This window comes from Vicugna pacos, chromosome 2 (assembly GCF_048564905.1).
Source record: "Vicugna pacos chromosome 2, VicPac4, whole genome shotgun sequence".
NCBI classification, from domain to species: domain Eukaryota; kingdom Metazoa; phylum Chordata; class Mammalia; order Artiodactyla; family Camelidae; genus Vicugna; species Vicugna pacos.
The window spans coordinates 34,422,019-34,448,126 of NC_132988.1; the positions used below are offsets into that span (position 1 = coordinate 34,422,019).

The 26,108-nt window shown below is 34.3% G+C and overlaps 1 protein-coding gene across 3 annotated transcripts in view; it reads right to left on the reverse strand.

The window, feature by feature from the left end:
• The window catches only part of AFG2A (AFG2 AAA ATPase homolog A), a 291,836-nt gene that overhangs the window by 219,366 nt on the left and 46,362 nt on the right, over positions 1 to 26,108 (reverse strand). For all 3 annotated transcript variants that reach the window (XM_031691715.2, XM_072938051.1, XM_072938062.1), the window contains exon 11: positions 5,399 to 5,608. In XM_031691715.2, coding sequence (XP_031547575.1) covers positions 5,399 to 5,608 — 210 coding nt within the window. The remainder of the gene's footprint in view (positions 1 to 5,398; positions 5,609 to 26,108) is intronic.

Here is a 26,108-nt window from a genome sequence, read left to right on the forward strand (position 1 = left end):
TTTCTCAGAAAGTATAATGCAAACCTCCCCCACAATTCATTCATTCAGGAAAAGAAAATGACACATTTCTTCAGAACTTACACTGTGGGGACCATGCTGACTACAAGGAAGCCAACTGTAACGTGTACACGTGTACACGCTCTCATATTAAGTGATAAGAGAATCTCTGATATTATTACTGACCTCTCTTGTAACTCTCAATCTCCTTTACTGACTACTGTGCAGCATTTTAAACACGAAGTCTCAACTACCGTGTTTTCATCTCTAGAAATGACTATTCTCTAGAACTACAAACCCATATTCAACAGCCTTATGGACATATCTGCCGTATCTTCCAAAGGCATTTCAAACTCCACATACCTAAATTCCAGTTACTTCCTTTTCATATGCTAACTCTTCCTAGAGTTAGGGTATTTCCACCTGCCAGTCATCAAAAGTAAACATTTTATTCACCTTTGATTTCTCCCTTTCCTTCTCATTTCTCACATAAAATTAACCATCAAGATTATAAATGCTACCCATTTCATTATATCCCTTGTTTGGTCAAATGTCTCTCTCACTAAATTATGAGTCGGTAGATAGCAAGGAACCTATCTAATGTATCTTTGTTTACCATGTACAGTGCCTCGGGTGTAGAAGGTGCTTAATACATATTTGAATCCTTGTTGATAGTAAAACATTTACAAATATTTTTAAAGTGCTACAGAAATGAAATTGTAATATTTATTTCAACTCCAGTTAAACTTCATTCAAAAGAGATTTCAAAGAAGGAAAAAACAACTGATCTCTCTCAGCTGGAATCCATGAATAAAAATTTGAGCCAACCCAACAACAGAATGCTCTATTATTAAGTAAACTTCTTAGAAGTCTAAAAGCATTGTTCTCTTTCTAAATTTCTCTAGGTCTTCCTGGATTCCAAATGTTAAACGTTTTATTATCTGTTATGTATATTGTTATTTTTTACTTTTACCCAAAAATACAAAAAAGTATTTTATAGAATACTTTCATGTCAAGATATCATTTTTATATAGCAGTTTTATCTGACAGAAGCCCAACTCAAAAATATTAACATACAGTTTTAACATATGATGTGCAATTTTAACATGTCAGTTTATATTGTGCACAAATAATGCCAAATTCAAGTAAATCCAATCTAACTTGTACATAACTTGTGATACTGACAATGGCACAGTAAGTATTCTATTTGTCCTAAGAATAATAAATCGCTATTAGTTATTACCTAATAGCCATTCAAACAGTGATAAAACTAAGTTTTTATCTTTACTTAATACTGATGCTAATAACCATCAACTTAAGAGTATGGGGCACATAGGACAGCACTATTTGAAAAAGTAAAGGGATTTTTTTAAGTTGAAAAAAAAAAACTCTAAGGGAAATTAAATAGAAACTCAAAAGGTTTCAGGCTATAGATGACCCCAAATGGCAATAAATCTATAGAAGAAGAATAAAAAGTTAGGGTTCACAAAAGACATGAAAACTGGACATAGTTCCTGGTGAGACTCTAAATTAGAAGCTGTACCCAAGGTGAAAGAAAAAAAATAACCAAAACACTGAAAGAAAGTATTCTTTATAATGTTGGGGTCTGGGTCTGGGGCCAGAACCAACATATACCTATATAGCCTTCAACTGAGAACTGCAGAGAAACAGGCAAGCTCAGGGCAGTCCTAAACCCAATTTCTCTAGCCAACTTTGTCCCAGGGCTTTTCTCAGTAACTTTCCACTATCATCATGAACAGTGGGATGATGACTAGGAAAGAAGGTCTTCCTCCGAAGCCCTCACCAAAGGAACTGACAATTCCCCCATGATTCTCCTCTTTCCCTGCATCCAGTCATCCCGTATAGTGCAGTAACTCTGAGCTGATCTTTTTTAACTTCAGTTACATTCACTGAATCTGGACATAATATGCCCCTGTCTGTGATATCATCCTTAAAACTCTTATATAATTAGTAGACTTGTTTTCTTGGTAAAGTTTAAGGTTTACAGAAGAAATGAGCATAGAGTACAAAGACATCCCCATATACCCACCCCTACCCCCAATACATACTCTGTTTCCCCTATTCTTGTCATATATTAATATGGTACATTTGTTACAATTAATAAACCAATATTAATATACTATTATTAACCAAAGTCCACAGTTTTTTCAGATTTCTTAGTTTTTACCTAATGACCTTTTACTGTTCCAGGATCTTATCCAGGAAACCATAACGGTATATTTAGCCTGTCTCACTGGGCTCCTCTTGACTGTGACAGTTTCTCAGATTGCCCTTATTTTTGATGACCTTGACAGCTTCAGGAGTACTGGTCAAGGTATTTTACTCCAATTTGGGTTTCCCTGATGATTTCACATACTTTGCCATGGATTATGAGTGCGTGGGAGGAAGACCCCGGAAATAAAGTGCCATTCTCATCACGTCATACAAGGGTACACACGGTACACACGGTACACACTAATAACAGGACTGATCACTGATGATGTTAACCTTGATGACCTCGCTGAGGTAGTGTCTGTCAGGTTTCTCCACTACGAAGAAACCCTGCCCCTCCCTCCTTTCTGCATTGCACCCTGTGGAATGCAGCCTACACTTAGGGAGTTAAGTAGTTATGCTCTCCAACACTTTATCACTTACGTTTTTAATATAATATAATCCTTTAAAATATAATCCTCTCAAAAAGCCTATATAGATGAAAAAACTAAGTCTTAGAGAACTTGTTTAGAGTTACAGAGCTAAAAAGTGCTAGTATTAGAAATCAAACCAAAGCTATCTGATTCCTAGCTTAGTGCTTTATTCATTGTAACATACTCAATCTCAAGAGCACAAATGATATACTAACAGGTAAACTTCAAGCTCCACAGTATTCAACCACTAGTCTTTTTCCATGCACTTCCATTTAATATGTCAGGTTCCTGTTTCTTTGACAGTGATTACCCTTTCTTATTCTCCCAACCAACTTCCAACCAACAGCCAGGCTATTTTTCTGTTTTCTTTGGCCTAGAGAAACAAAATTATTTTTAAACTAGGTTCCAGAAACATTTTCCACTTCTCTGAACTTGCCTGAACTACCTTCTCCAGTAACTTGGTGTAATTAATGAAAAAAGCACTAGATACTAAATGTACTTGGGGTGAGGAGGAGGGAAACAGAAGACCGTATAATACAGTAGTTCGGTGCTCAGACTCTGGAGTTAAAATGTCCTGAGATCAAATTTCAGTTTTACCACCATCACTTGGACTTGGAAAAGTCACCTCACCTTCCTAAACATCATTAACTTATTTATAATCCTAGAAACTAATCTTTAAGCATTCAGTATATAGAAAAAGTATCGATGCAGTTTCCCATGCAATATTTGAAAAATGAAAGCTCTATGATTTACAGACTAGCCTATATAATTTTTTAAAAGCTTAAAGATGAACTTGGAACTTACCAAGTTCAGATTATTTTGTACTTTTGATAACAGAACAGTAGAGGATCTAGTTAAATGAACAATAGTAATTACTTTGACTTGTACACTGCTTTGAATACAGGTTTTTCCTGAATACAGGATGTATTTTGCTTTGTTCTGTTTTTGTTTTGTTTTTTGGCTGTATTTTATACAATTCCTCTCTAAGACAAGCATTAGAAGAAAATTTCCCCCTAAATCAAAGATATACTAAGCTCATACATTCTTATACTCACCAATACAGCTAATAAAGGACTTGCTGAAAATCCCTGTCAGAGGTCTAACCACCCTTCTTCCAGAATCAGTAACACTTCTTCATAAAGTAAAGCAGCCCAGCTATACAAGGATAATTAATCTATTGTAGCACGCCAGACAAAAAGCAAGAGAGAAGCAGAGAGGAAATTTCAACTGGAAAATATTTTGACGTAATTGACCCAGATGACAAACTAAACTTAAGCATATGTCAAGTGCTACAGTCTGCACAAAAACACATACAGATGCCAAAGGATATTAAGAGGCCACACAAGCCAAGGAGAAGTCTTAATTCTGAGTAGAATATAAATCTTGTAATCACTGTTTAGAAAAGATGCACAGGGGAAGCTAAAGGGTTCTTTCATAAACTCAGAGAAAGAAATGTTTAAAGTTTTAAAATTCTTTATCTTGTGAATTAAAGGTAATTACCATTGCAAAAAGTGTTAGGGAGTTTCTCTTTTCAGTACATCCAAAATGTTTGTGTTTCCCAACAGGCTAGAAAATTACAATGTCTATTTTTCTTTCTGATCACTTTCCCAATGTGTAAGACACTGTTTCAAAAAATTCAAATTCAATTATAACACTTAACTCCTTCAGACAACAAACATCTACGTTGGAAACAAAAGACAACTTTTTTCTTCGTAGAAGATAAAAATAGAAACAATACAATGTGAATTCCTAACTTCTCTGACTTGATTTCCTCATACATAAGCTACTATGATATATGACATAGCTACTTTAGCTCTTCTCATAAGCATTAATCAAACCAAGATAAAAGCAACAATGAAAATGCAGAGAAAATTACTTTTTCACATTCCCAATTTTTTTCATAATTTTAAAACATATAGAAGAGTTAAAAGAATAGTAAAATGAACACCCATTGTTCATTAAATATACCCTCCACCCAGATTCAAAAATTGGATAATACTGTCAAACAACACTAAATTGTATATTGAATAAAAATCTACATTAAATAAAAATTAGTAAATAGAATATGTAATCATCTCTCAGCAAGTATGAACTCAATTTATTAAGAGAATTTCTTATCATCTCTTCTCTTTTGTGTGTGTGACGTAAAATAATTAAAAACTTAATGAAAAGGTGCATGTAAGTTAATAATACATGGTTGGTTATTTTACATGAAGAGTGTCCAAGACAAACCTTTCAAAGAACCTTTTTATCATTTTCTCACCATGAAAAAAGACAAAAGTGAAACTGTAAAGTTATGAAAGGTTTCATATTCCAAAGTGGCAATAAATATATTTTTAAGTAATACTAAGAAAGGTCAGAAAGCAGTCCTGTTAGCACCTGGAACTGTTTTCTTGGATCACAAAAGAGTGAGATACTAATATGCAAGAAAATATAACTGTCTTGGTTTAGTAAAACTGATTAGTACAATTAAAAAATGTAGAAACCAAAGAAGACTGGTTTCGAATACACGAGTATAAAAATTATTGATACTCATGAAACTAAAGAAAGCAGTCTTCTACTGTGCACCATGATTTGGTGATTACATGCACTAATTAATTACTTCTCATCTCCCTATATTATATTGCCAGCAACCTCAAATAGAAATCAACTACACTTTAAGATGCACTTTCATGTTCTCCTAAGGGTAGGAAACAGAGAATGGATGGTAGCGGGACTGGAAGAGAGAGTAGCAATTAAACAATTTAACCCCCCACCTTTATAGCTAGAAAATTCAGTCTACTCTCATTGGCCAAAGCCTTTGCAATCATGGTTTTAGAGCATCCAGGTGGCCCATACAGAAGAACTCCTTTAGGTGGCTGAATACCCATCTGAGTGAAAGACTCTGGATGTTTCAAGGGCCATTCCACAGCCTGTTTCAATTTCAGTTTGATATTTTCCAGGCCTCCTATATCTGACCAGGTTACCTGCAAAACAAATAAATAATAAAAAAAAATTTTTTTTTACTGTGCAAGAAGGGAAACAGAATCATTTAAGAAACAATAATATCCTAAAACAATTTCAACAATATCAAGAAATAAATTATGAGTTTATAAAATGTGAGCTGCATAGAAATGCTACAGAAAAACAAAATGTTTCTCTTTGCAGGTCTTGTATAAGTAACTTTAAATGACTGAACACACTGTTAAGTCTATATTCTACTCTAGATGACATTAAAAATTACTTTTCATCTATCTGCAAATGGCTTGAATGAGTGATCCAAGGTTTCATTTATATATCTAATTTTTGTATTTCTTCCTTTACCAAAATTACTTCCAAATATAGTTCTGTGGATCCTTATGGAGATAATCTTTTATGCCCTTGGTATATTAATGAATTATCCTCAAAATTTTGTTCCCCACAAAATGCTCCCAAAACAAGATAGCTCTTTACTTAATATACATTATGAACTATGTACCAGATAATGTAAACAGGAAACAGATGAGACATAAATCCAGACTTCAAAGAACTTAACAACTACCAGTAACGTGCACATAAATAACCACAGTACAATGGAAAGGATATTAACCACAATAAGAAAGAGAAAAAAAAAAAGCCTTTGGGAGTTCCCAGGAAGAAAAGATTACTCCCAGCTGGAAGGCAAATCTGAAAGACAACTCTTGGAGCATGGATAAGATCCAAAAATGGGAAAACAAGGAAATGATCAGGTAAAGCCCAAAAAATTATGAAAGGGTTAGAAGGAAGTATTAAGAGGATGAGAGAAAAATGGCTTAAGAGAGGGGGAAAAAAAAAAAGACAAGCAAGTAGAAGCCATATTAGTGGAAGACCCTGAAGACTAGATGAAGTTCAATAATCTATTCCTAAGAAGTCTGTAGTTTTCTCATCTAGAAAGAGATATGGTCTGATCTGTGTTTCAGGAAGAATCCTCTGACCAAAAAAAAAAAAAAAAAAAAAATCACATATCACAAATGGAGCTCTGTAAAGAGGACAGGACTGATATTTTAGATTTTGGAGATACCTACATATAAACAACAAAAGCCATGAGATCAATTAAAATTGCCAACCATGAGAAGAGAGATATGGATGAAAGACAAGTCTCACTGGGCACTATCTATATTTAAGAGCAAAAAGGAAAGAGGAAGAAAAGTCAGAAAGCAAGTAATCTACCAACCCCTAAAAGAGAGCAGTTTTATTTGTTATTAACAGAAAGAGAGATTACTTTCTTCCAAATGAACTTGAACGGATTTGTGGGGCATGTGGGGCATTTTGTTGTTTTTTGTTTTTGTTCACAGAAGTAGAATACTATACTATTAACCACAAACCTGAGATCAGATTTAATTATTTTTCCCTAAATTGCTTTATTGGGATTTAAGAAGACATGAACATTTAGGTCTCTTAACACATAATACCAGTCTGTTATCCCAACCACTTCATCTATTTTAATGGCATGAGGGTTACACACATAAGTTTCTCTGGTGCATCATCAGCCTTCGGTTTTATTTCACCTTTTTTTTCTTTTCTGATTTCTTTTCTTTTCTTTTTTTAATTGAGGTATAGTTGATTTATAATGCTGTGTTACTTTCTGGTGTACAGCAGTGAGTCATTCATATATATATATATATCCTTTTTCATTACAGGTTATTACAAGGTATTTAATACAGTTTCGTGTGCTATACAGTAGAACCTTTTTGTTTATCCATTTATATAGAAAATAGTAGTTTGTATATGCTAATCTCAAACTCCTTATTTGTTCCTCCCTCCCTCTTCCCTTTTGGTAACCATAAATTTGTTCTCTGAGTGAGTTTCTGTCTTGTAAGTAAGTTCATTTGCCATATTTTTTTAGATTGCACATACAAGCAATTTAGGTGGTATCTAGTTTTCTTCAACTTGCTTCACTTAGTATGATAATCTCTAGGTTCATCAGTGTTGCTGCAGTGGCATTATTTCATTTTTTTTATGACTGATTAGTATGCCATTGCATATATATACCACATCTTTATCCATTCATTTGTTGATGGACATTTACATTGTTTCCATGTCTTGGCTATTGTAAATTATGCTGCTGTGAACACTGGGTTGCATGTGTCTTTTTGAATTAGAGTTTTCTCCAGATATATGCCCAAGAGTGGAATTGCTGGATCATATGGTAACTCAAGTTTTCTAAGGAGTTTCCAAACTGTGTTTCATACTGGCTGCACCAAATTACAGTCTCTCCAACAGTGTAGGAAGGTTCCCTTTTCTTCACACTCTCTCCAGCATTTATTGTTTGTGAACTTTTTAATGATGGCCATTCTGACCACTATGAGGTGATACCTCATTGCAGTTTTGATTTGCATTTCTACGATAATTAGCGATACTGAGCATCTTTTCATGTGCCTATTGGCCATCTGTATGTCTTTTCTGGAAAAATGTCACTTTAGGTCTTCAGCACATTTTTTGATTGGGTTGTTTGTTTTCTGTTATTGAGTTGTATGAGCTCTTTGTATATTCTGTATATTGTAATTCTGTTTGAAATTAAGCCCCTGTCAGTCACATCATTTGTAAATATTTTCTCCCATTCTGCAGGTTTCTCTTTTATTTTGTTGATGATTTCCTTCCTCACATAAGCTGTGCAAAAGCTTTTAATTTTAATTAGATCCTGTTTATTTTTACTTTTACTTTTATTTCCTTAGGAGACTGAACTTTTAAGAAAACACTGTTATGATTTATTTCAAAGAAATGTTGTGTCTATGTTCCTTTCTAGGAGATTTATGGTGTCCTCTCTTATGTTTAAGTCTTTAAGCCATTGCGTTTATTTTTGTGTACAGTGTGAAGGTGTGTTCTAACTTCACTGATTTACATGTGGCTGTCCAGCTTTCCTAACATCACTTGCTGAAAAGACTGTCTTTTCTCTATTGTATATTCTTGCCTCGTTTGTCAAAGATTAATTGACCGTAGGTGGGTGAGTTTATTTCTGGGTTCTCTATTCTGTTCCATTGATCCATATGTCTGTTTTTACGCCAGTACCATGCTGTTTTAATTACTGTAGCTTTGCAGTATTGTCTGAAATCTGGGATGATTATGCTTCTAGCTTTGTTCTCTTTCCTAAGTACTGCTTTGGCAATTAGGGGTCTTTTGCGATTCCATATAAATGCTATTTATGACAAGCCCACAGCCAATATAATATTCAATGGTGAAAAGCTGAAAACCATCCCACTAAAATTTAGAATAAGACAAGGATGGCCACTTTCACCATTTCTATTCAGTATAGTTCTGGAAATCCTAGCCATAGCTATCAGACAAGAAAAATAAATAAAACAGATTCAAATTGGAAAAGAAGAAGTAAAACTGTCACTATATGTTGATGACATGATACTATATATAGAAAAGCCCAAACTACTAGAGCTGATAAAAGAATTCGGCAAGGTAGCAGGATACAAGATTAATATATGGAAATCAGCTGTGTTTCTTTCCACCAACAATGAAGTATCAGAAAAGTAAAGTAAAACAAACAAACAAACAAACAAACAAAAAACAGAATCCCTTTAAAAATTGCATCAGAAAAATAAAATTCTTAGGAATAAACCTGACCAAGGAGGTAAAAGAATTATAAGCTGAAGGACTATAAAACATTGATAAAGAAAATTAAAGACTATTTTAAAAAATGAAAACACATCCCCATGCTCTTGGATTGGAAGAACTAATACTATTAAAACAGCCATACAACCCAAAGCAATCTACAGATTTAATGCGACCCCATCAAATTACCCATGACATTTTTCTCAGAAAGAAAACAAATAATCCTAAATGATTTTTGATTTTACCAATTAATAAAATTAAAGTTAAATTTGAGATCAGTGTACATAAGCTTACGGCCCTAAAACCATCCAGCTATCATCAGCAGGATCAAACTGACTGTTTTCCAACGAAGGCGACTGTTATTTGTATAAACCGGCCTGCTACAGGCGGAAGTGCAGCAGGGCTGTCACACCCTGATGGGTAGTTCCTGCTTGTGCTCTCTGGTGTTTCTGACCTTTTTTTATAATTTACTTTTTTTTTTTTAATTTAATTTTGAAAATCTTCAAACATTGTTAAAAAATCAGTACTATAAATGTGTGTGTGTGTGTGTGTGTGTGTGTGTGTATACTTTGCCAATTTCCACCAATTTTAATATTTGCCACATCTGCTTTAATGCATGCTTTTACTTTCTCTCTCTACACACTCACACATCCAAATAGTACACACAAAACCACCCATACTTGATCAATTTAAAAATTTTCTGTTTAACCTTCTAAAAGTAGAATGCAGATATCATGACGCTTCTGAATACTTTAACATACATTGCATAAAAATAAACATTCCAGAAAGGAAGTTTCAAGAAGGGTAGTCAACAACTATCAAAAGCTAAACAGATCAGAAAGTAGAGCTATTTAAGAAGAAACAGTCAGATGTGGCAACAAGGTTACTGAATAGAATAGGTTATTTAAATTAGCAGTTTTTGGTTTTGACTTTTAACAGTGGGATATATATATACATACACACAACACACACACCCATGCATACATACACATATGCATACAAACGTTTGGAGAGGAATAGTATCTATATATTATATACAATGTATAAAAGCCATATTTATAAATAATTAACAAATACAAAAGTCAGAGAAGCAACTCCTTAAACTTAAAAGAACTAAAAAGATACCATGTTATTGTTACACTGCTGCAGGACACCCATTCAGTTGTTACTATACAATTAGTATACCTATACAATGAGAACAGCACACTCTGTGAAGCATGCTCCATGAGGAACAGAGATTCCAATGCCTTGGAGTATGTTGAGTTACACCTTGAATACAGTAGCACTATCGCAGAATATTTACTTAAGCTAATTTACAAGAGCGCACACATATAGATAAAAGTTTCTTGAAGATGAGTGCAGAATTATATGCTTCCTGACTCAACAGCATTTAAAACAAAATTCAATTATGTCTATAAGTGGCTAAGAGGATGTTTTTCTCAGATTTGTGTGAAAATAAATAAACCTGGCAACCTGATAATCTTCAATATGATAAAATTTAGTATTTAATACAGTTGAGTGTGTTTGGTTTTTAATCAGTCTTTCTTAAAGTCTTTTAAGCACCTCCATGAAACACACATGGAAATCACCAAAATAAAAGATAAGGAAATCTGTATCATAAAAGATGATCTCTTTTGTTAGGATCAGGGAGTAGTAGCAAAAAGTGTCAGCTGGACCAGGAACTGGAGAAGGCTTGTTCCTCAGGAGAAATTAATATGCTCTTACCAGAAAGCTCAACATTCACTGGACAAGTGACAGGCCAAAACACTGATGCCACTGCATGGACTAGCAGTCTATATTGAGGAGTAAGTCCAATGACCTGAAGGCTGTTGGGAACCAGCAAAAAAGTGAACCAATCCTGCCCCCTTCCTATCTCCTGACATTTGGAGCTTTTGCTTCATCTGCTGTCTCTCTGTATTCCTACCTTTATTAAATTCTTCACCATATTCTTTCCTTAGCCTACAAATACTCCGTTTCTCCCTATCCTTCAGAACAACCTTACTTTGATATTCTTTCCATCTCGTTAAATCTCCTTCCTTCTCACCACTAAACTTCTTGAAAGACAGTTAATACCCCTTTACTCCTACTGAATTTATACTTTCCACTTTATATTTTAGTTAAGTATTTATCTTCCCAAGCAGTGATAGGAAAGAAGAGTAAGAATACAAAGATAAAAAGCTTAAGACTGGCAGGAAGGCAGGGAATTAAGGGAATTATGTCAGAAGGTCTACAGTTGCTCAGGAAACTATGAGGCAAAGTCATCTGCAGAAACATCAATCTAATAAATACTGACTAAATGCCTACTTCATACTATGATGGTTCCTGAAGACAAAACAGTTCCTGTTCATACTGAGTTTCTGACCTGATGGAATATTTCCTTAAAAAGACATACTTCTGCAATTATACAATTACTATACAGCCTGGTATATGCTAAAATGGAAGTCACAGAGTTTAAACAAATGGTCAAAAAAAGCTTTTCAGAAGTGACAGATAAGATGGGATGTGATGAACATAAAGAAATTAGACAGCTGAAAGTAACAGCAAATTTCATGAAGACAGGAGAAAAAGCATTACATTAAGAGGACTAAAAGTAATTCAGGATGGCTAGAATTTAAAGAGCCAGGAGAGGAGTAGAAACAAAGAAGGTAAATTAGCAACAGAGGGAGGAGCTATCAGACCTTGAAGACTCATAAAACATAAAGAAATTTAGACTTCATCCTGAGACTGATAGAGAGCAGTTTAATCAGGGGAATAACATGATCAGGTTTCTGAAAGACCACTGTGGTTACAAGGCACAGGGGGGATTAAAATCGGGGGTGGGGTGGGGACAAGAGGCTTCTACAGTAATTCCCATAAGAGAGTGTGGTTATCTGCACTGAAGTAGCAGCAATGGGACTACAGGGAAGAAAAAAAGATAAAAACTGTATTAAACTATATTAAATAAGGCTAATCAATGAGTCTGGATAATCAGATTTAGAGAAGAGATGATAAAAATAAATAAACCTGGAATGAAATCAAGGGTAACAAGATTCAGACTTGGGCAACTGTGTAATTGAAAGTTACGTTAAAAGAGAAAAAAGAGTATGTTTGGAAATTGAGGAATTGGTTTCCAATTATTGTAGTGTGGTTGGAATTTACAAGGGAAATAAATTCAATAAACTTTGAGAAATGTCTTCTATGTGCTCAACTAGACTCTGAGACTGTAAGGGCACAGAGATGAGTAAGATAATGTTCTCAAAATTTTGTACTCTAGAAAGAACAACAACAAAAGTATCCTAGAAGACACTGTCTTTATGTAAAAACATAAAGTATCTATCTTCACACAAGCTGATACAACAACTAGTGAAAAAAATTAAAAATAGGTTAACAATTCTTAAATATGTGAGATGGTGAGGACAGAGATTTGGAAAGTGTTGCATATATGAACGACTTAATGTCAAGGTGTTAGAATATGAAAGTATTAACAGCAATTTCCATGTCATGCTTATGAGGACAGTTGTTATACAGTAAGTACAGCCAGTAAGAAATTATAAGGTCAATACTAAGGATTACCTGTTTTCCTAGCATCTAAAAGTAATGATTTTTAATTTTGGTGTAGTACCTTCTAGTCTATCAAATCCATGTGTGTGTGTTTTCACTGAGATCATAATGTATACACAATTTTATATTCTGCTTTTTGATAACTTCATACATCTTTTGATTTTCCAGTTACTGTGTCATTTTGGGCAATTTACTTCATCTCTCTAAGCTTCTTTCTCATCTGTAATATGGGAACAATGAAACCTAAGCCCTCAGGATTATTGTGAGAATCAAATAGCACAGCATTTATTACATTAATTATATTTTGCTGGCACATGGTAACTAATAAATACTAGGTGCTATTTTATTTAATGTCTGAAAGATGATTACAATGAATAGTTATATTCTGAAGGACTAGTGACAAAAGATAAAGGGAATCAAGCCATTACATTTGTAGTTTCATGAACAATATTACCATAAATTTTTTATTTCTTCTTTTTGCATAATCACGTTTCTTAAACTAAGGGCAAACAAGTTTTCCATTTTAATTTAGCACCTGAATGCCAAATAAATAATGAGTCTTTCTATAGCTAAGATACCCATTAAAAAATAAATATAAATTGGCTTAAAAGTACTATTGCATAGAAGAGTCTTAAAGCATGGAAAGTCATGGGAAAATCAATCTGTAAGAGAAGAACAAACACCAGCATGAAATCATAAAATCCTAGAACTAGAATAGGAATTCAAAAACTAGCTGGGTTACTATCCTACTTTCAGTCAGTATTTTATCTTTTGACTCCTTTCATCTTTCAACAAATACTATTTATGCTCTTAAAATTGTTTTTAATTAAATAACTCTCTTTGTAATAAGTTATACTATCACTGCCAGAAAATCATTCCTACAATCTAACCCAAATCATTCCTGATAATAGTTGGGGTCTTTCTTATTTTGTCCTGATGAAAATAGTGAACAGCTGCTCACATATGGCTTTATAACTTTTTGAATTAATAATAAAGTTAGAAGTGAAGGAACAGCTGTCAAACAAGCACAGACAGAGCAGTGAGATAAACTTCCCAAGGGAAATATCCCCCGCAAGTATCTTACAGTACTTTCTAGACAAGTATCCAACAAGTCACAAGTCCAAAAAAAAAAAAACCCCCCCAAAAAAAAACCCCAAAAACTCAAACTCACACCCATAGAAGGCAAAAGACCTGATGATCAGGTTAAAACAAAATAAAACAAAAAACCTTTACAGGCAAGTTCCAAGAGGATAAAATAAAAATTAATGAACTGGGAGAATTACTTCAAGAGGAATTCAGTAGCTCTAGCGGGGCTGACAGTGTCTTTATGCATCTGTGAGTCAAGATCCTCTTGTTCGGTAGGTGCCAAGTTTTACACTGCCAGAGACAAAAATTCTTTTGAAAGTGTTATTTTTATAGAAAATACTGCAACAAAGAGTGCCTTTCATTTTGTTCTTCCATGCTAACAAGTCCCAACATAAAGACAAGAAGCCAGGCACTAGCAAGTGGGTTGGCACCTGTTCCAAATTCTCCGCTGGACCATATACCAGCTTATTAACAATTCAAGTGTTTAAAATACATTTATTCTGACAAGAAATCATAAACATATCAAATTACTAGAGATACTACATAACTCATAAAGAAATAAGTTGAGAAAACCGACCTCCATGATCTAAAAGAAAAAAAAATACATTTCCAGATGCTTCTTTAATGGAGACAAAACAAAATTAGGAAGCAGTGTGTGTTCAAAATGTGTTCTTAGGTCTAAGTAAAAATAAGTGAAAGCCATTAACTTCCTATGGCGTAAAGACAAAATATTTTCCCCCATGCTTTAAAAAAACATTCTATCAAGATTTCTTAAAAAACAAGCCAAAGTTCCAGTTTCACTGTGGTACTATAAACCATTTACAGCTTCTCTCTCTCTCTCCTCCATTGTATAAAAATAAAAACTTAAGAAAAAATACAAAACCCAGCTACATGAGGACTCAAGTAAAGAAAAACAGGAGCGTGAGGCAAGTAAAAATATGGAGAACAGCCCTGCACAGGGTGGTGAAAGGGGCTCAGTATGTAGTTTTTTCTTCCTTCTCTTTTCTCTCTTAACTTTCCCCTCTTCCTGTTTCATTTCCATTTTGCATAAGCTTGCTAAGTTGAAAATATCTAACAGTTATACAGGAAAAAGCACAGGATGCTAAAAAAAGGAGCTGAGAAAGAATACAACAAACTCTACACCAAAACTGCACTAACTACAAATTGCCACTAATCTGAGTGAATTTTATTGTTCTTTAGTAAATCACATTTAAGAATCTCACTGAAACATATTATAAAGGATATGGGAGCCAGCTGCTCCTATAATCCCCAATTAATAAGGAAAAATAAGGGAAAACATTAAGGTAAAGAAGGAAGTAACAACAGAGTAGAGGAAAAAAACCCAGATATCCTAAAAAAATGAAAAATACAATTAAAGGGCAAATATTTTAACCAAATTTCAAACTGTATAGATTTCAAAATCAGCTTAATGATTATAGTAAAACCTGAATTCAATTTCTAAAATATCATTTACATTACAATCACATTTTAATAAGTTTACTATGAACTGTCCTCAGAGAGCTGGCTATGTATGAAATAAAATCTTACAAATACAATAATATTATCTAAATAAGCCTCCCTTAGATCAAAAAAACTTTATGCTTTAATTCAACTTAAAAATGGTTAACCATTTCCAAAATGGGCTTTTAAAGACTATTTACTTTTGTCAGATGAACAAATCCAGGAAAAATCTCATTAAAAAATGGGAACTCTAAACAAGAAAAAAAAACAAAAACAAAAAACAATAGCAGCAATAATTTAATAAAGAAATAAAAACTCATATCATGAACTGATATAAAGTCTTACCTAGAAAACCCTTCATTTCATTAAAATATTTTATATTTTCCCTAATTTACCAAATTCCTTGAATAATTTAACTGCATTCAGCATAAAATGCTTTGAACATCTAAGGAAACTTAGTAACCCCTGCCATTATTATTATGGCATGGTAGGACTGGGAAAAGATGAAGGAATATGGATAAAAGAAATGAAAAATAAAGGAATAAAGGAAAGAAGGACTTCTACTGATTGGGTCACAAGCCCAGGTACTAAAGAAGTGTACGTTCACAAGTTTCTCAAGCAAATTTTAAATCACTCATATGTAATGTATGACCAAATGCCCCAAAACTAAAAGAAACCAAATAAAAGGCCCAGAAAAAAATGTTTCAAATTGTAAAAAATTTTAAATGAATTTTGTTCAATTATTCTTCTTTGAGAATTTGTGATATGAATAATAATAAAATGAAAGAGGTTTTCTGTTATATACGTATTTATCACCAGGACCTTCCTAATATAGTGCCTGTATGTTAAAGACATTCAACGTTTGGTATAGGAACAAATTAATGGGCAGATGCATATTTCTCTTATATTATCTTAAAATAAAGTAGCAGAAGGGGTAGAAATGGCAGGGAGACAGCTGGTAGGAGGTGAGATGAGAAAAATAAGAGAGTCAGGGAATTAGTAATAAACCAACATGTGTGGTCAGAACTAGTAAAAAATGTTGCCAACATGTAAAAGTGTACAAGGGCTATACATACACTTTGTAAGACATTTCCTAGCCCAGATCTGTCCAAATAGTTCGGTCATAAATTCAAACCATTTCTTCTGATCCCCTTTGATGGTTGGTTGACAATAAAAATGTTTGCATATATGGAGAGAAAAATCTTCTGCTGCTAAGACTGGCTAAAGCGATGCTCCAAATTCTTGTTAAACAGGAGGCAGAGAGAAGAGGCCCCTCTGTCAGAAGTCTGAGCAAATCCACGTAAGCAAATTTCTAAAGGAGCCCTGACTATCTCCTGAGATACAGACCTGAAAGGAAGTTCCTACACGGGGAAGAATAACCAATGCTGGCCATAGAGCCAAGATATTGGGGAAAGAGGAATGCTACTGATGTTTTGGTTTGAGGGCAACAGATATAAGGAGAAAGCCCTCTTAAAGGATAAAAGAGATATAAGAAAACAACCTTTACAGCACAGTCTTATTATCAATATTCAATTCAGAAAAGGAATGAAAGATTTGACCTTTACACTTACTCAAAGCTGGTCTCTGAATGCTAAATGTGCTACATGTAAAATAGCTAGGGGTAAGAATGTCAGTGGGACCGGACCAACTTGAGAAGCAGGCCCGAAAGACGCCACAAGAAAATTCTGGAGGAAGTTGCCTAGAGAAAGTAGACAGTTATCCTATGCATATACTGAGTTCAATGAGACAGGTCAAGCAAGTCTCAGAGAACTGACCAAGCCTAAGTGGTAGATTGTTGAGCAAAAATTAACTATCCTATGGCAAAAGTTGTCTGACTGTGTCACCTTTTATAATTTCTGATAAGACCTCCTGTGTTGCAGGTGTCAACAAAAGAATGACTCCTATAGGTATACTAGTACAGGTTTTAATATCAAATATCCACTTACTTCCTCATTTTATTCACTCATTCATTCAGATATATTCATCTCACTGCAAAAAGCTGTTAAGTTCTGAGCGCTTAGCCAGGCCCTAGGAATACAGGTAGAGTATACAGAATGAGATAAAAGAATGAACAAGACTGACATGGTCTCCATATCATGGAGCTTACAGTCTGGAAGGAGAGGCAGACATTAAACAAGTACATTAATAAATGTTTAAAGACTAGACAAAAAATCGTATGGGACGCTTCAAAGAGCACATAATGGCCTGGAGGGTCCTAGAAAGTCAAGTACAGCTTTCTAGAAGATCTGATATCTAAGCAGGGACATGAAAGGTGAGTAGGAAAGATGAGTCTAATGAGAATGAATGACACTAAACCATTTGCAGCCCCTAATATTGGCTTTTAGTTCATTTTGGGAAAGGAAGAGATGCATATGAGAATAATGGCAGGGTCATACTGAGGGACTTGACTAGTTTTCATTTCAGATTCCAATCTGGTAAAGCAGACCCATTTTAGCTTCCCTCATCTATGTGTTGACCAGTTACTATCATACTTCCTGGCTTCTTTTCCCTGCTGTCTCTAGAAAAGTCCGATGTTGTACACATTAGAGATCTTGACACTACTGAAAGGAGGAGGGTTGTATATTAGATAAACATGGATAAGAAGAGCCATTGAGAACAAAGTCTGTATGTAAGCAGTACATCAACCGAAATTCTAGTTAAGGACTCATGAGGAGCTGGAGGACTTTTATATTAGATAATTTCTTTTATACCTTTGTTGAACTATGATAAGAATGGCATTTCACTTCTTTGGTCTTCCTCCTAAAATCCCACAAAACCAGGCTAACCATATAAAGACATCAGCCAAACTCAAATTGAGAGGCAATTTACAAAAGACCTAGCCAGTATGCCTCAAAACTGTCAAGGCCATCAAAAACAAGAAAAGGACAGAAACATTGTCACAGTCCAGAGAAGCATAAGAATACATGACAACTAAATGTAATGTGATGGCTTAGGATCCTGAAATAGACAAGGGACACTGGTGGAACTAATGAAATCCAGATAAAGTATAGAGTTTAGTAAATATTTAGATAATGTTCAAGACAGGTTTACTCAGAAATTATAGGGGTATTTTGGTTGTATTTTTTTCAGTCTGTACAATTTATATAAGAGATAGGGATCCAGCCTGGGCCCCGGCATCCCCTACAAATATAGAGTTCTCTCTCCAAAATATAGATAATTTAGCCCCCTATAGCAGCAGGGGTTGGGGGATACAAGGAGGAAGGTTAAGATTCACCCTCTGGGGAAGTAGAGGGCAGGGCAGGGAGAGGGCTTGAATGCACTATCTGCATTGCGAAGGGAGGGATGAGAGGGGGCTACAGGTATGGGCCAGAGGCTGGAGTCACTCTGGGGATAGACACAGAGTGATTAACAGCTAATTAGACACTTCAGAGGGGAAAAAAGGATAATGAACTGGTAGGAAGAGCAACAGAGACTCCTTAAAATAAAACAAAGGGAGAAAGAATGCAGAATAATTTTAAAAATGAACACAGCATCAATGAGCTTTGGAACAATATCAAGCAGACAAAGGTACATGTGAATTTTTAGCCTTCAGTGAGGGCGGGAAGCAAGAAACAGACTAAATATTTAAATACATCATGGTCAAAATTTTTTTTCAAATTTGATTAAAACTATAGACACACATATTTAAGAAAACCAATGAACCAAGATGCATGAAGAACAAGATGCATGAAGAAAACGACCACAGTGTACAATTAAATTGCTGAAAACTAGTGACAAAGAGAAAATCTTAAAAGCAACCAGAGGGAAAAACATATATTACATACAGAAAACAAAGAAAATGGAGACAGCAGATTTTTTTTTCAAAAATAATGTAAAAAGGAAGAGAATGAAGCAAAATCATTAAAGAACTGGGCGGGGAGGGGGCAGTCACTATCAAACTAAATTCTTTATCCAATAAAAATATCTTTCTAAAGCAAAAATAAAATAACGACTCTTTTGAGACTTGCAAAAACTTTAAGAATTCATGACTAGCACACCTGCAATACAGGAAATGTTAAAGTAAGCCTTTCAGGAAGAAGGAAAATGATACCAGATGGAAACCTGAATCTACACAAAAGACTAAAGAGAGCTGGAAATGGTAACTACTTTGTGTAAATATAAAGATCTTTTTTTATTATTAGTTAAATCTCTTCAAAAGGAAATACCGTTTAGAACAAAAATGATGACAATGTGCTCTGGAGTTTAAAACATATGTAAAAGTAAAATGTATGACAATAGTACAAAAGCCAGGAAGGAGCCAATGGAAGGATACTGTTTTAAGGTTCTTACACCATAAATGTGATATATTTCCACTTGAAGGCAGACTATGTTAAGTTAAAGATGTCTCATGGGAAATTAAAAAAAATATTTTGAACTAAATAGAAATAAAAATACAACACATCAAACATGTGAATGCAGCTAAAGCAATGCTTAATGATTGTCTATGGCATTGAACACAGACTTAGAAAAGAGAAAAATACATCACTAACCACAGTTCCCACCTTAAACTAAAGGAAGAAGAGCAAATGAAGCCTAATGTAAATAGCAGGAAGGAAATAATAAAGATGACAGCAGAAATCAGTGAAATCAAAACCAGAAAAACAAAATGCTCATAATTTGAAATGCTCAAAATATCAAATATAAAACCAACATCAAGGCAGATTGATCATGAAAAAAAGAATAGAATATACCAAGTTACCAGTATCAGAAATGAAAGATAAAACATCACTACTCATCCTGCAGACAGTAAAAACATAATAAGCAAGACTATGAACTGTATGTACACATTTCAAAAAATGAAGGTCAAATGGATTAATTCCTTAAAAGATACAAACTACCGAAACTCACTCAAGAAAAAAATGGATAACCTGAATAGTCTGAGATTTACTAAAAAATTAAATTTAACTTAAGCCTACCAAATAATGGAAATTTCAGGCCCAGATGGTTTCAATGAAGAACATTTAACGGAGAAATAGTACTAATTCTATGCAATTTCTTCTAACAAATAAATGAAGAGAGAACACTTCCCAACTCGTTCTATAACGCCAACATTATCCTAATCCCAAAACCAGACAAAAACATTACAGGAAAATTACAGGCCAGTCTCTCTCATGAACACATAAAAATTCTCAACAAAATATCAGCAAATAGAATCCAGTAACATATAAAAAGGATACTATATCACAGCCAAGTGGAGTTCATCCAGGAATACAAGACCAATTCAACACTTTAAAAAAAAAAATCAATGTAATTTACCATATAGACAGACTAAGAAAAACCACATGATCATTTTAATAGATGCAAGAAAAGCATTCAACAGAATTCAACAGCCATCCATGATTAAAAAAACAAACACCTCAGCAAACTAGGAATAGAAAGAAACATAATTTAATAAAGGACATCTTCAATACCTAATAGTGAGGGAGGGAACAAAGAGTGTTGAATGGGTACAGAGTTTCTGCTTGGGAAGAGGAAACAGTTCTGAAAATGACTGGTGATGACTGCATAGCAATATGAATATACTTAATGCCAACAAATTATACACTTAAGAATGGTTAAAACAGTGAATTTTATGTTATACATATTTACCATAGTTAAAAAAAAAACACCTTTCCCCAGATATGGTTCTTATGACTCTAAGCTATAGCTAGAGTTTCTACAGTCCTATGGTTACACACAAAAGAGCAGGGTTAACCCCCAACCTGTGGAGGAAAAAAAAAATATTAACCAAGGACCTAAATGTACAAGCTGAAACTGTAAGCTCTAAAAGAGAAGTTAAGGTAAATTCTCCTGACCTTCGATTTGACTATAGTTTCTCAAATGTGACACGAAAAATACATATAAGAAAAGAAAAAATAGATACACCAGACTTCCTCAAAATTAAAAACTTCTATGCTCCAAAGACACTATCACGAAAGTGAAAATAGGCAGCTCACTGAGTGGAGGACAATATTTGCAAATCATATATATTTGACCATCAGGAAGGAAATCATTAACAAAATGAAAAGACAACTTACAGACTGTGAGAAAATATTTGCAAACAACGCAACTGACAAGGGCTTAATATCCAGAATATACAAACAGCTCATACAACTCAATAACAAAAAACACCCCAATGAAAAAATAACCAGAAGACTTAAATAGACATTTCTCCAAAGAAGATATACAGATGACCAATCAGCACGTGAAAAAGTGCTCAATATTGCTAATTATCAGAGAACTGCAAGTCAAAACTACAATGAGGTATCATCTCACACCAGTCAGAATGGCCATCATTAAAAAGTTCACAAATGATAAACGCTGGAGAGGGCGTGGAGAAAAGGGAACTCTCCTACATTGTTGGTGGGAATGTAATTTGGTGCAGTCCCTATGGAAAATAGTATGGAGATTCCCTAAAAAACTAGAGTTACTATATGATCCAGCAGTCCCACTTCTGGGCATATATCTGGAGAAAGCTCTAATTCAAAAAGATACATGCACCCCAGTGTCCAGAGCAGCACTATTTACAATAGCCAAGACATGGAAACAACCTAAACATCCACCACAGATTACTGGATAAAGAAGATGTGGTATATATATATATATATACACACACACACATATATATATATATACACACACACATATATATATATATACACATACACACACACACACACAAATGGAATACTACTCAGCCAAAAAAGAATGAAATAATGCCATCTGCAGCAACATGGATGGACTGAGAGATTATCATATTAAGTGAAGTAAGTCAGACAGAGAAAGACAAATATCATATGATATCACTTTCATGTGGAATCTAAAAAAAAGATACAAATAAACTTATTTACAAAACAGAAACAGACTCACAGGCATAGAAAACAAATTTATGGTTACCAAAGGGGAAAAGGGGGAGGGAGAGATAAATCAAAGAGCTTAAGATTAGCAGATACAAATTGCTATATATAAAGCAGATAAACAACAAGGTCCTAATGTGTAGCACGGAGAACTACATTCAATATCTTCTAATAACCTATAATGAAAAGAGAATATGAAAAATATATTTAGGTATAACTGAACCACTATGTTATAAACCAGAAAGTAACACAACATTGTAAATCCACTATACTTCCATAAAAAATTTCTAAAAAAGAGTATGAAATCATTGCATATCTGTGTAAGATGAAGTAAAGATAGTACCACAAAATAACTGCATTAACCCTACCGATGATTTCTTTACTGTAAATGAAATTCTGTGCTTTTAGCAAACACTCATCAAGTATTTGCAGGCATATCTCAGAGATATTGTGGGTTCCATTCAAGTTCACTTCATTAAAGAGAACAGTGCAATAAACTGAGGCCTGAATTTTTTGGTTTCCCAGAGCATATGAAAGTTATGTTTATACTGTATTGTAGTCCAGTAAGTATGCAATAGCATAATGTCTAAAAAAAACACATACCTTAATTTAAAAATACTTTTTTGCTAAAAATGCTAATCATCATCTGAGCCCCCAGCAAGTCATAATCTTTTGCTGGTGGAGAGTCTTGTCTTGATCTTGATGCCTGCTGAGTCATCAGGGCAGCAGTTGCTTATGATTGGGGTGGCTGTAGCAATTTCTTAAAATAAGACAACAATGAAGTTTGCCACATCAATTGATTCTTCCTTTCATGAACAATTTCTCTGCAGTATGTAATGTTTCAAAGCATTTTACCCACTGTAGAATTTCTTTCAAAGCTGGAGTCAATCTTCTTAAACCCTACCGCTGCTTTATCAACTAAGTTTATTTCATATTCTTAAACCTTTGTTGCCATTATCAACAATCTTCACAGCATCTTTATCAGTATATTTCATCACAAGAAATCACTTTCTTTGCTCATCCATAGGAAGCAATTTCTCATCCACTCAAGTTTTCTCATGAGATTGCAGCAATTCAGTCACAACTTCAGGTTCCACTTCTAGTTCTCTTGCTATTTCTATCACATTTTTAGTTACTTCCTCCACCTAAGTTTTGAACCCCTCAAAGTCACCCATAAGGGTTGGAATCAACTTATTCCAAACTCCTATGAATGTTGGTATTTTGACCTCTTCTCATGAATGTTCTTAATGGCATGTGGAATGCTGAATCCTTCTCAGAAGGTTTTCAATTTATTTTGTCCAGATCCATCAGATGAATTACAAAATATACTTCTTATTTAAGACTTGAAAGTCGAAATGATGCCTTGGTCCATGGGCTGCAGAATGGATAGTGTGTTAGCAGGCATGAAAACACTGATTTTGTACATCTCCATCAGAGCGTTTGGGTAATCAGGTGCATTGTCAGTGAGCCATAATATTCTGAAAGGAATCTTTTTTTTTTTTTCCTGAGCATTAGATCCCAATAGTGCACATAAATTATTCAGCAAACCCTGTTGTAGACAGACGTGTTGTGATCTGGGCTTTGTTCTTCCAATCATAGAGCACAAACAGAGTAGATTTAGCATATTTCTCAAGGACCCTAGGATTTTTGGAATGGTAAATGAGCACTGGCTTCAACATTAAGTCACCAGCTGCATTAGCCCCTGACAAGAGTCAGCCTATCCTTTGAAGCTTTCAAGCCAGGTAGTGACTTCTCCTCTTTAGCTATGAAACTCCTAGATAGCATCTTATTCCAATATAAGACTGTTTCATCTACAATGATAATCTGTTGGTTAGTGTAGCCACCTTCATTTGTTATCTTAGCTAGATCTCCTAGATAACTTGCTGCGGCTTCTGTATCAGCACTTGCTGCTTTACCTTGCACTTCAATGTTATGGAGACAGGTTCTTTCTTTAAACATCATTAACAAACCTCAGCTAGCTTCAAACTTTTCTTCTGCAACTCCCTCACCACTCTCACCTTTCACAGAATTGAAGAGAGTTTGGGATTTGCTATGACTTAGGCTTTGGCTTCAAGGAATGTTCTAGCTGGTTTGATTTTCTATGCAGGCCACTATAACTTTCTCCATGTCAGCAGTAAGGCTGTTTTACTTTCTTATTATTCATGTATCCACTGGAGTAGCAGTTTTAATTTCCTTCTAGAACTTATCCTTTGAAGTCACAATTTGACTGGCATAAAAGACCTAGCTCTTGGCCTGTCTTGGCTTTCTACATGCCTTCTTCACTAAGCTTAATCATTTCTAGCTTTTGACTGATAGTGAGAGATGTAACTCTGTCTTTCACTTGAATACTCAGAAGCCACTGCAGTATTATTCACTGGCCTAATTTCAATATTGTTGTGTCTCAGAGAATAGAGAGACCCAAGAAGAGGAACGAGGTGGGTAAACAGCTGGTCGGTGGAGCAGCCAGAACGTACGATAATTATCAGTTAAGTTCATCATCTTATATGGGCACAGTTCGTGGTGCCCTAAAACAATTATAATAGTAACATCAAAGATCATTGATCACAGATTACCATAACAAATATAATAATGAAAAAGTCTGAAATATTGCAGTAATTACCAAAATGTAACAGAGACACAAACTGAGAAAATGTTGTTAGAAAAATGGCTTCAAAAGACTTGCCTGTTGCAGGGTTGCCACAAAATTTCAATTTGTGAAAAACATCTGTAAAGCACAATAAAGGGAAGCATACCAAAATGAGTTGTGCTTGTACTGAGTACTGCTCACCTATACACACACGTGGACAACCTTAACTTTATTTAACAGATTTAAAAGAAAACATTCATCAGAAACTACATTATGAGTTTTCTATTTATAATCTGAAAGAAAGAGTGTTCAAATTCATCAAAGTTAACCAGGATCAGGACTGAATACAGAAATTGGTGATCCTTCCACTAACTTTTGTATCTTCTCATTTCTCCTCCTGAAGCCTGAGAAAAGTAAGGTATAAAAAGAAAAGTGGAATGAAAGAGTTAAACTTCGACAATATTTAATAAGGTTAAAACTACAATCTTGATTTTGGCACAGAGTATTTCCTGGTTAGAAGTAATCTACTTTCCCAAATGTGCTTTCCTGTTCAACTGTTATTACTTAAAATTATAAAAATGCACAAGAGAAGCTGGCAGGAAGACTAGGATCTTGGGAGTGATAGAAGACACTCTTCTGTCTAGACAACAAGAAGCAAAATCAAAAGAAACTGAATTCAAAAGCTCTGCCAAGAACCAATATGGAATTAACAGAATTTCCACAGGTTGTACTATCTATTCCAAAAAAAGTAATCTGTTATTTAGTAAAGTATCACAGAAACCCTCAACCCTTTGAGTCTGTAAAAACAAAGAAAACATAGAATATAGTATTATTTTAAAAAATTAGAAACTCAAATTCCTTCAAATTATCCTGAAGCTACATGAAAAGTGAAATGTAATTGTGGTCAATTAAACTATTTAACTCAAATCTCTGCACCAAAAAAGTAATGCTAATGAGCGCATCCTAAGAAATTCAACTGGCTCATTACATTCTGATGTTCCAATCTCATCTGAAAAAGTGCCAAATAAAAACACATCACCAAATTTTGAATATGTAACTAGTGAACCAGACAGCCTTGTAATTATTCATATAATTAAGTGGTTTACTACTTTTTAAAATGAGAGTAAATGAAAAATGTTCATTTAACTAATGACACTTGGTAGACAATCAGATCACAACTACCTCTACATCTAACCAGGATCCAAGCTTACAGGTTTGGGACTATATAGTCCTGAAGCTTTGGTTGCAGTTCACTTTACAACAGTAGGTTCATATGAAAGTAGAGTTCTATTTTTTTTTTATTGGCTTTTAGCTTATTTTAAACCAATGGTCCAAATTATGAAAACTGCAATCCAAAGGTAATATCAAAAATATACATATCTGGATTATTTCCAAAAA